The sequence below is a fragment of the Notolepis coatsorum genome (assembly GCF_963971535.1).
Source record: "Notolepis coatsorum genome assembly, chromosome: 1".
In the NCBI taxonomy this organism is placed as follows: Eukaryota; Metazoa; Chordata; class Actinopteri; order Aulopiformes; family Paralepididae; genus Notolepis; species Notolepis coatsorum.
In genome coordinates this window covers 250,234,432-250,246,560 of record NC_140165.1, presented here as the reverse complement: position 1 = coordinate 250,246,560, position 12,129 = coordinate 250,234,432, and the positions used below count along the sequence as shown (strand labels likewise).

The following is a 12,129-nucleotide window of genomic DNA, read 5'->3' as shown; positions in this document are numbered from 1 at the left end:
CTAGCCACTTCTCAGCCTTCACCATACGGCCTATAACTCTTTGACTGCCACACTGTCCATCTTTACTCCCTGGCCAGCTTTTTTGACCATTTTCATTTTTTTAATCCACTTTTTCTCCTCTTTTTCGATTTTTCTCCCATCCCAATTACCATTGGCCACATGCCAATTCTCCCCTCCCCTGTCTTGAACGTTGCTCGCATATGCCCCCCACTGGCCGGTTGTAGGGAGGATAGAAGCCTTGCATCACGTGTCCCCTCCGGTACACGAGGAGGCAGCCTGTCACATCTTTTCACCTGCCAGCGCGGACTCTCATTGGCGAGGTGTAACGTGTGGGAGGCTCACACTACCCCCGCCATTTCCTGTCTCTGCTGTGCAGGCGTCCCCAACCGACCTGTAGGAGTCGCTGTCCACAACGTCCAGATTACCACCCATCGACTTCCACCCGCTAACTCTGCCAATTGAGTTAGTATGACGACTGGCCCAAGCCGGAGGCAACGCCGACAGCCGGAGTCAAACCCGGTGTCTCTTGCGTTGGTGACGAGCGCAATGTCAGCTGCGCCACCCAGCCACCCTCTTTTTTGACCATTTTCACGATGTTTGCAGACCCATCGTATATTCTATATTATAGCTATGGAGACAATAGTATGGCTCATTTGACAGGCACTATGTATACTCCAGCAGAGAAAAAAACGTTTTTTTTCTACATGCCTTCGTTCGTGCGCTATCCCATGCTAAAAATCTTCCTGTTTAAAAATAATCCAGTCTCGTCTTCTGGAACGCGAGATATGACATGTGTTGTGCAGCATACGCATTTTGTGCGGGTTGCTCGGCTGAAACCTATATTATTTCCAGGTCAAAGGTAAACACGACCATATACAGAATGTTTCTATTCACAAAGCCACCAAGGGGGGGGGGGGGGGGGGGAAGTCATTTTCCAATGCTGGGATCATTACAAAGGCATGTTTTATGATGGGGTTCGGTAAAATATAGATGTTACCACTAGTGCCCAAGCAATTGTTTAGGGAAATCTATTTTTAGAACGCATCTGTTACAATGTGGTGGTGTAACAGGCCCCAAGAGCAGACAAGTGTAGGCGGGCAGCAAGTCCAAGTTCTCTTTCAGTAACAACTGGAAGAGAGGGGAAAACAGGAAAACACAATAACTAACTCTAATTACTAACATCTAACATGGGGAACACTTGAAACCTTGGACATGAAACATGGAACATGACACAAGGACAGCGCAACATCGACAGAGATAATGGACCGACACAGAGAACAGCAAACAAGGAACTCAAATACACAGGAACAAATGACAAACGAGAAACACCTGGGATGATTACAACTGGAGACACCTGGGAGGGGAAAGAGACTGACAAAGAACTACAAGAAACAACACAATGAACTACAACTATGGATGACAAGACAAACACCAGACACTAGGACAAAACAAGCAAACTACAGACACTAAACGGAGAACCTAATAACAGACAGTAACTACAAAGACTAAGACTAAACAGTTAACCTAATACAAGACAAGAGGAGTAACACTAGACTAACAGGGGAACATGAAGAGCAAGAGAGAGAAGGGGAGAGAGGGAGAGCAAGAGAGAGAGAAGGGAAATTAGGGACAGAAATACCAGGAACACACATACAGGGACGGGGAGAGGTAGAGCAGGGGAGAACAGTCCCTGGACCTGTGGGACATTACAGCATCTTGAAAGGCATGTCAGCAGCAATAACGAGATTTTGCACAGAGTCACACACACACACAAACACACGCTACCAATTTCATTATGTCTTGCTCTGTGGACATAACGGACCGGCTCAGTGGCCTTGTGGGTAGAGTGTCCGCCCTGAGTTCGGGAGGCTGGGAGTTCAAGCCCCGGCCGAGTCATACCAAAGACTATTTAAAATAAATGGTACCCATAGCCTCCCTGCTTGACACTCAGCATCAAGGGTTGGTTTGGGGGGAAGTCCTTGCGACATAGCGTCATGTCCAAGGGGTGTACTTCAAGTTTCAAGTTTCAAGTTTCTTTAATAGTTGTCATACAGAAGTACAGAATACTTTTATACAAAATGCTTCTTACTGTTGCGCTCCAGAGACTGTGCAAGACAAGATAAGTATGAAATAAAATAACATAGTAAAATTAGAAGTAAAAAAATGAGGTCACAGTGTTCAGTTTAGACATATGTACAATGTTCGATGCAGAATAGACGTAGTTACCATACAATATACAATACTGTGCAGTGTACTAATATACAATACTATATAGTGCAAGGCAGAAATGGAGAAATGGGACGAGGTGCAATTTAGGTACAATTCACAGTAGGTGTACGAGTTGTAGTGCAAATCCTTTATCAATAAATATAAAGTGTAAGTGTGTTTGTGTGATCTAAAGTGTGGAGAGTGGGTGCTGCAGTGTGTTGTTTGTTTGAGTGAGTGTGTGCGTGCTGTGTGCATTTGATGGTTGTTGCATAGTGATTATTGTTCGTTTAGCGATTATTGTTCGTTTAGCAGCCTGATGGCCTGGGGATAGAAGCTTCTTCTGAGTCTTTCTGTGCTCGCCTTAAGACTCCGGTATCGCTTGCCTGACCGCAGCAGTTCAAAGAGGCAGTTGTTCGGGTGGCTCGAGTCCTTAATAATTCTCTTAGCCTTCCCCTTGCACCGCTTGTTGTAAATGTTCTGGAGGGTGGGAAGCCCCCCTCCAATTGTGCGTTCGGCTGAACGTGTCACTCTTTGTAGTCTGCTACGGTCTTGTGCAGTGCTATTCCCAAACCAGGAGGTGATGTTGCCGGTCAGGATGCTCTCTATTGTACATGAGTAGAAGTTCCTAAGGATCTTCTGACTGACTTGGAACTTCCTTAGGCGCCTGAGGAAGTAGAGGCGTTGTCGTGCCTTCTTCACAACACTGTCAATGTGTGTGGTCCATGTCAAGTCCTCGGATATGTGGGCTCCGAGGTACTTGAAACTGTTCACTCTCTCAACCGGTGCCCCGTCGATGCTGAGGGGGCTGTAGTCCTTGACCCCCGACCTCCTGAAGTCCACAATCATCTCTTTTGTTTTGCTGACATTCAGGGAGAGGCAGTTCTCCTGACACCACTGTGACAGGTTCTCTACCTCTTCCAGGTAGGCCCTTTCGTCGTTGGCAGAGATCAGGCCCACCACTACTGTGTCATCAGCAAATTTGATGATGGTGTTGTTGTTCCGCTGTGCTACGCAGTCATGTGTGTAGGGATCATGTACATCAAGCTACGGAAACAGGAGATAGGCTCCTGCCCCATGTGCCGTTACGGCTCGAGAACCATTGGTTCTCTTTTTCTTTTTTTTTATATCCACTTTTTCTCCCATTTTCTATATTTTCTCCCATCCCAATTTCGTATCATCCAATTCAACCCTCCCCTGTCACGGACGCTGTTTCTTGCCTCCCACAAGCCGGCTGCAAAGTCATACATAGCACAAGTCCCCTCCGGTACTTGAGGTAACAGCAGTCGCATCTTTTCACCTGCGCAGCTCGATCTCTCAGTGGCGAGGAGTAACGCATGGGAGGCTCACGCTGCCCCCGACACTTCCTGATTCTACTGCGCAGGCGCACCAACCAACCTGTAGGAGTCGCTGTCCACAACGCCCGATCCCCACCCATCAGTTTCCCACCCCCTAATACGGCCAATGTGTATTAGTACGGACGACCAGCTAAACTGAAAGCAAATGTGGAGCGCTGGGCTCGAACTGACGAGCCCAGCGTCTCCAGCATTTCGTGGCAAGTGCCTTGCCCACTACACCACGTAGCCGCCCGAGAACCATTGGTTCTCAAAGGCAACAACTTCTGTGGACATAACAATGCACAGCAATATACCCGATGCTTAATGCGTGTTGTCAGTTACCGTTTGTAATTTGGTAAAAAAAGGAAATACATTACCTCCACTCTGTCTGCAGCAGGTCTCGCATGGAACAGCATGTCCGTATCAATAGTCTATGAACGCTATGCAAAGTGGGTGACATGTTGTTGGCACAATTTGGAAATGTATCTTTTAGATAACGCTGAGCTAACAAACCTTTGTGTGTACTGTCCATGCTCCAAGCTCCAAGCTTGAATTAATTCAAATCTCGCTCATCATTTACATTTACATTTACATTTAGTCATTTAGCTGACGCTTTTATCCAAAGTGTGTAGTTAGAGACCATTGACCGGAGGTAGGCGGGAGCGGTTCCCTCAACCTCAGATCCAGCACCTGGATGCGCTTTAAAATACCGCCCGTGCGGACTGAGGCATGTAAAAGAAGCCTATTTTATTTTGGTCCTTGGGCCTGGAATGACCTCCAAACATGTCTCAAATTAACCTCTCCGATCTCCTTGTATTGTTTTAAACTAAAAATATCTGAAATCCTTTCCACCTGCTGCTCCTGCTTTGATGTTGAATTTTTTATTTTGGTTTGATTGGTTTTGATATTTGGTGGTAACCAGGGAGCGAAATTAACTTTTTGACTCACCGGCCAGTGGCGGGTAGATGGGAAGAATCTACCCGCCAAGCAGATTTCTTACCTGCCAACTTTTTTTTAAACTCTTACATTCAGCATGAAAGGATTCTCCTGCCCTGCACCTGGACCCTAGTCAGCAGCGCTGCAGTCCTCATGCGATGTAACTGGACACTTGCAGTTGTTTATGTCGGGAGCTATCAGAAGCTAGCCAGCTGGATAACGTTACACAATGCCTCATGTATTAAACTAAAAGTGAATAGTTGACTGGGTCATTTTGTAACAGTAGCTAACATCAGCTCACGGAGGTCTCTCTGACTAGACTAACATCAGTCACGGTGACTGTGTGTTTACATGCAGCATACAGAAACAGGTAGGGGAGGTTTAGGAGCAGCAATGCGCCGCCGCTGCGTGTCTGTGCTCAGACAGCGAGTGAGAACTCCGCTCAGAATTGGATCATGATTTTCGGTTTTCACATGACCATTTGATTGGCCGCCACACGGCGGTCAGTCCTCTAAGTGGGAGGCGCCAAACGTAAAAACTGCCCGCAAATGGCAGCTCTCTAGTTTCGGTCCCTGGTGGTAACCAAAAAAAATTACTCAGGTTCAGTTGAAACGGCGAGTAATGGATTACTCACACCCATCCCTACTGGCTAGCTGTGCTAACACACCCATCCCTGCTAGCTAGCTGTGCTAACACACCCATCCCTACTATCTAGCTGTGCTAACACACCCATCCCTACTAGCTAGCTGTGCTAACACACCCATCCCTACTAGCTAGCTGTGCTAACACACCCATCCCTACTAGCTAGCTGTGCTAACACACCCATCCCTACTAGCTAGCTGTGCTAACACACCCATCCCTACTAGCTAGCTGTGCTAACACACCCATCCCTACTAGCTAGCTGTGCTAACATATCCCTACTAGCTAGCTGTGCTAACACACCCATCCCTACTAGCTAGCTGTGCTGGGAGCATGTCTATGTTCCCCGGGTCCTATGTTCCCCGGTTTCTATGTTCCCCGCTTTGATTGATTGATAGATTGAAAATTTTAGACCACCACCCCTGATTCCAAACTCTAACCTTAACCAGTTCGAACGAGGGCCTAAGCTTAACCGTTCGAAACAAGGCGGACATTAACACTTTGATCGCCGGGGTTAAATTCATAATTTACCATGGATCGCCAGCCCTATTTAACATGGAGAAGTTCCCCTTCTTTGCAGAGCTATAACTTTTTAAATTCTATTGCTAAATTGCCATTATTATGGCCCATTCAATGTCCTATATGTATTGTTCAGGGTGTAGCAACGTTAAACTTTTTCATTCACATATTCATACTAAAATATGGTCTAAAGTATAAGTATGTTTTTATCGTTTTCTGCAGCTTTCTTCAGAACGTGATTTATAGCCCTAAATGCATTATATTGATGATCAAATACAGTTTGGTAGGAATCTGTGCGAGATAAAAAATTTCAACTGGATGTGCTTCTAGAAGTTTCTACGTATCATCTGATGATGACCGGATGGGCGGGGGATCGTTTATAATTCCGTGGGCAGCGTTAGATGATTCATCCAGAGTGGGTCATATGTTCATCAGATCAGTTAGTATAGAAGACGTTAGAAAATAACGCTGAATCTTACCGTGGCTTCCTCGCGCCGCTGGCAGATGAGCGTGGAACAGAATTTTTTCTATTATGGGATGGAGAAATGCCCGATCCATTTCCAGGTTGTATAATAGTTTATACGTCCAAATCATGTTGTTTTTTCGAGTTATTTGCACCGATCGATGTTCACTGTGTCAATACGGAGTCTCTCTAACGATAGCGAGTGCCCGGACCACATATGGATGAGCACTACCGGTTCAAAGGTTAATTTCCGGCCACCAGATGGCGCTCTTGAACCGCTAGAGAGTTGAGTGGAGCTTTGCACTGTGTCTCAGGGCTCCGGAAAGGAAATATGATTTCGATGACAGATTTTTGAAATATTGACATCAAAGACGAGTTACGGCGTCTTCGGCAGAATGAGCATGGCTAGGCGATTAAAGTGTTAATAATTAATAAAATAATAAAAATTTATAAAATGTTCAATCTATTAATCAATCAAAGCGGGGAACATAGAACCCGGGGAACATAGGACCCGGGGAACATAGGGATGATCCCGCTGTGCTAACACACCCATCCCTACTAGCTAGCTGTGCTAACAAACCCATCCCTACTAGCTAGCTGTGCTAACACACCCATCCCTACTAGCTAGCTGTGCTAACAAACCCATCCCTACTAGCTAGCTGTGCTAACAAACCCATCCCTACTAGCTAGCTGTGCTAGCTGTGCTAACACACCCATCCCTACGGGATCATCCCTATGTTCCCCGGGTCCTTTGTTCCCCGGGTTCTATGTTCCCCGCTTTGATTGATTTTTATTATTTTATTAATTATTAATGTCCGCCTTGTTTCGAACGGTTAATGTAACTGAGGGGTACAATTCCCTGACTGTATTAATCAAGTACTGATATCATTAAATCACTACCGTCTATGTACTCCTGGCCAATACTGTACATAAGTATATTAGATTAGAACACTCCCACAATAACACGGTTTTCCACACAAAATACTCGTTTACAATATTTATTACATAAAAGGGATATTAGGTTACAGTACTTAGTTTGCTTAGATTGCGCTTATAAGGCAAATAGAATGTGCAGGCAAATCAATAGTGAATATTGAGTAATTAGATTTAGGGATATTCTGGGAAAGGGGGTACTACCGGTTGTAAGCCAGCAGAGGGAGGCAAAGCTCTAGGCAAGTCAATGGTTCACGGAGGCGATGTCACCCCCTGGAGCAGCGGGGATAGGCAGCCTGGTCCCAGGGTGCTCGCTGCGTAGGTGAAAGCCGTGGAGTCTCTGGTACGACAAAGACGGGCTTGAGTGATGTCCCCACGGGCACGTGGATCCCACAGCAGTGGGTGTAGACGGTTCTCTGCTTCCAGCAGCGTGGTGAAGAATGAAGAATAATAATCCTTGCCGGACAGTAGCACTGCTGGCGGGGTGTAAATCCTCCGTGGTGCTGCTGTAGGTATCCTCCGGTGCGGTAGTGCACGGTTGAACTTGACGTTACTATACTATTAGCACGGGCAATAAGTGCTCTATGTAGACGCACAATCACTCACTCCACGTGGTCTTTGACTCGTAATGAAGGTTTACTAATAAATAGAGAACGATACGACAAACAGACGTATTAGGATAACACGAGACTCTATCTTGGGGCAATGCGAGCCCTGCTCTGCCCACGTTGCGTAGTGGGTGAGACGTTGCTTGGATAACTGGACCAGACTGAACTGAAGGCGAACTGAAAAGGAACTGCAAGGGGGGTTCTACATTTCTTGCGCCCTATTTATATGTACCGTGGACAAATAGTGCCATTCTGCTTTCGGTAGCCGTATTAGTGGGCAGAAGCTGGGCATGTACAGACATATCTCGTCGGTACCTTTGAAGTCAGCTCGAGGGGGTAAGGCAGTGGCGCCGGGGGGTCGCTTCCAATAGGAGAACGAATATTATGGTCTGTCCTGTAGACTAAAGGGATATTCAGTGCATATTGTACAAGGAATATACAGGGGATATCAAACGATATACAAATATTATACATGGGATCTCAGGCAATAAATATATATATTCGGTTTAATCTGACCCTTTGTAACAGTTAAGCTTAGGCCCTCTTTCGAACTGGTTAAGGTTAGAGTTTGGAATCAGGGCTGGTGGTCTAAAACATTCAATCAATCAATCAATCAAAGCGGGGAACATAGAACCCGGGGAACATAGACATGCTCCCATCCCTACTAGCTAGCTGTGCGAACACACCCATCCCTACTAGCTAGCTGTGCTAACACACCCATCCCTACTAGCTAGCTGTGCGAACACACCCATCCCTACTAGCTAGCTGTGCTAACACACCCATCCCTACTAGCTAGCTGTGCGAACACACCCATCCCTACTAGCTAGCTGTGCTAACACACCCATCCCTACTAGCTAGCTGTGCTAACACACCCATCCCTACTAGCTAGCTGTGCTAACACACTCATCCCTACTAGCTAGCTGTGCTAACACACCCATCCCTACTAGCTAGCTGTGCTAACACACTCATCCCTACTAGCTAGCTGTGCTAACACACTCATCCCTACTAGCTAGCTGTGCTAACACATCCACATTACAAGACAGGAGGGTAGTGGCTAGAAGACATCCACATTACAAGACAGGAGGGTAGTGGCTAGAAGACATCCACATTACAAGACAGGAGGGTAGTGGCTAGAAGTTCAAGTTTCAAGTTTCTTCTTCTAGAACAACTCCAACATGACATCACGGCAACTTTATAAAACTGCCATTCGGAGAAACTCACACTTGAAAGAGATAATAGACAAATCAATTATTCAAGAAAATCTATGACTACCACTCTACTATGAGGTAGAGTGGTCGTCCAGTAATCGGGACGATTCCCGGTTTGATTCCGGCTCCCCGTACAGTGTGTTGAAGTGTCCCTGAGCAAGACACTGAACCCCTAACTGCCCCTGATGAGCAGGTTGGCAGCTTGCATGGTTTCCTCCGCCGTCTGTGAGTGAATGTGTGAATGTGAGGCAATAACTTAGGATAAATGCACTATATAAATGCAGTCCATGTGTTTATTCATTCAAGACACTCCTCTTTTAAGTGTGTAGAGCGAGAGAGAGAGAGAGAGAGAGAGAGAGAGAGAGAGAGAGAGAGAGAGAGAGAGAGCGAGAGGGAGAGAGAGAGGGAGAGAGAGAGAGAGAGAGAGAGAGAGTGAGAGAGAGAGAGAGAGAGAGAGAGAGAGAGAGAGGGAGAGAGAGAGGGAGAGAGAGATAGAGAGAGAGGGAGAGAGAGTGGGTAGGGGAGATCTTAAGATATGTTAAATAGTGTGCTTGTCTGTAGTTTGTTGGCCAACATGTGACTGTAGGCCTATCAGTGTCAGCTGCTTCAGCAGCACAGTGTGATGTGTGTTCCGTCATCGCCATGGTAACAGTCACATGAACATCAACGCTCTCCCTGTATGATGTAGACTTCTCTTCTCCTCTCCTGTCCTCTTCTCCTCTCCTCTTCTCTTCTCTTCTATTCTCTCCTCTTCTCTCCTCTTCTCTTCTCTTCTCTTATCTCCTCTTCTCCTTTCTTCTCTTTTCTTCTCTCCTTTTTTCTTTTCTTCTCCCCTATCCTCTTCTCTCGTCTCTCCTTTTTTCTTTTCTTCTCTCCTCTCTTCTCTCCTCTTCTCTCCTCTTCTCTCCCTTCCTTTTCTCTTATCTTCTCTACATAGACAGAGATAGAGAGAGAGAGACATATATAGGGAGAGAGAGAGAGAGACAGGGTGAGGGAGACAGAGAGACAGAGAGTCAGACAGCCCTAACAGTTCTCAAGTTCTCCAGCCGTTAGCTCTCCAGCTCTTGGCACCGGTCCATGCCCACGGTTGTGGAGCCTGATGGCTACTGGCACAAACGTCTCACAAAAGTCTATGGCTGAACGTGCTCCTCATCGTAGCCAGGCTCCTCATAGAGGGGGTGGGAGGGGTTTCCCAGTATAGCGTCCAGCTTGTCCTCATCTATCTCTTGGTCGTGTGTCCCAGGATGCGTTGGAGATGGCAGCGCGGGCCGAGGGGGGTCTGTCCCTGGACGGGTCTGGAGCTCCGCCGGTCAAAGAGCTGGAGGAGGACGTGGTGGTCCGCAGGAAGTACCAGCACTCTGTCAGCCTCCTCAAGCCCATCCGCTCCACCAGCAAGTAAGAAGAAAATAACTAACTAACCTTACTGTAGTAGTAGTAGTAGTAGTAGTAGTAGTAGTAGTAGTAGTAGTAGTAGTAGTAGTAGTTGTAACTGAGGGGTACAATTCCCTGACTGTATTGATAAGTATGGTATCATTAAACCACTACCGCTTTATGTACTTTAATTACTGGCCATACAGTACACGATATATGAATATGATGAACACTTCCCACAATGAAATCGGTTCCAAACAAAGGTATAATCAAGTATTTAATGGAGCAAAAGGTACATAGGATACTTTACATTATTCTTTGAATGCACTTGTAAGGCAAAGGAATGTGCGTAGGCAAATCAACAATGAATGTCCATTCTCTGGTTACGCAGGAGGTAATTATACAACCTGAATCTTAGGGAATTATATCTATGGTACATGTAACTGAGGGGTACAATTCCCTGACTGTATTACTAGATATGATACTTACTACCACTACCTTTGTACTTAATATTCGGCCACCCAGTACACGGCATAAATATATTATGATGAACACTGTCACGTAGATGAAACGGATCCAACACAAATGTACGAATTAGAAATAGGTCTTTATTTCTACACAGCGATGGTGTGTAGAGCAAGCACTTAATCAAATCAATCACATTTATGAATGGGAATTAGTATGCACTTTTATGGCAAGAGTATTCGTCGGTATATCAATAGAGAATGTCCAATCTCTGAAGGCGCAGGTGGTACATATACGACCTGGAATAGTTTAAGGAATAACAGCAATGATATTTCAATGATTATAGACTGGATACACTAGGGGGGGTTAATCCGGTCGCTTGTAAGCCGACAGGAGTAGGAAGGGGGGGGGGGTAGAATCCGGCTGCCTCATCCGGCCAAGGGTATCCCAGGTGAACCCACTGTAGTGCCGTTCAATGCGCCGGCGATCCTTGGACCACAGATGAAAGCAGGTGGACTCTTTGTGGGCCGGCGTCCTCCGGTCCACGGAGGAGAGACGTGAAGCGACCTCGTCTTGCAGAGCGTCTCCTCACCTTGCGTCCTCTCCAGGGGGGGGGGTTCCAACACACGGCAGTGTCGGGGGTCTTTATCCATGGAATAATCAACGTATACAAAGCATAATCCGTGCCGGGGAAGGCGGGCTGTCGTCGGTAGAATAATCCGGTATACAGGTCCACTCGCTCGTCGGCTCTGGGGCTCCTCGGGTGCAGCTTCACGTGGGGTCAACCACCCTGGATAAGCAGCCAGTTCTCTGCCCGAAACGATGGGGTACTGACTACGGTAGTATTCTCACCGCACGAAGCACTATATATTAACAGACTATTATTAGCTTAATAGACTACGTCCAACTCGACGATATAGTGCCAAATATGACTATTCAAATATTAATATACACGATGTCTCAATACCGATGGTAGGCGAACTTGGCCTTACTCCCACACGTGGCGTCGCGGGGAGGCTTTACGTCTGTGACTCTATTGGAGGGTAAGAAACTGGACTGAAAAGGAAGTCCTACTTTAGTAGCGCAGTATATATACGCACTATGAACAAATAGTCCCATTAGTGGTGCGGTAGCCAGATTCCTACGCGGAACTAGGACTTGTTCGTACATGTTGAGCGGTACGTTTGAACTGGGTCTGAGGGGTATGGCAGCCTGGCACCAAGGTCTCGACCAATAGTAGAATGGAGACTATTATGGGATGTTCAGTAGGCTAGAATGGATATTCAATGCATATTGTACAAGGGAATATACAAGGGATATCAAGGAATATTAGAGAATATACAAATACAATTAAATATATATATATAAATAAATATATATATTCGGTTTAATCTGGCCCTTCACAACAGTACACTAGTAATATAGCGGGAGATACTGGAAGGAGT

The 12,129-nt window shown here is 46.2% G+C and overlaps 1 protein-coding gene across 2 annotated transcripts in view; it reads left to right on the top strand.

The window, feature by feature from the left end:
- Nucleotides 1-12,129, top strand: part of abcc5 (ATP-binding cassette, sub-family C (CFTR/MRP), member 5) — a 168,675-nt gene that overhangs the window by 44,294 nt on the left and 112,252 nt on the right. For both annotated transcript variants that reach the window (XM_084314897.1, XM_084314896.1), the window contains exon 3: nt 10,092-10,243. In XM_084314897.1, coding sequence (XP_084171023.1) covers nt 10,092-10,243 — 152 coding nt within the window. The remainder of the gene's footprint in view (nt 1-10,091; nt 10,244-12,129) is intronic.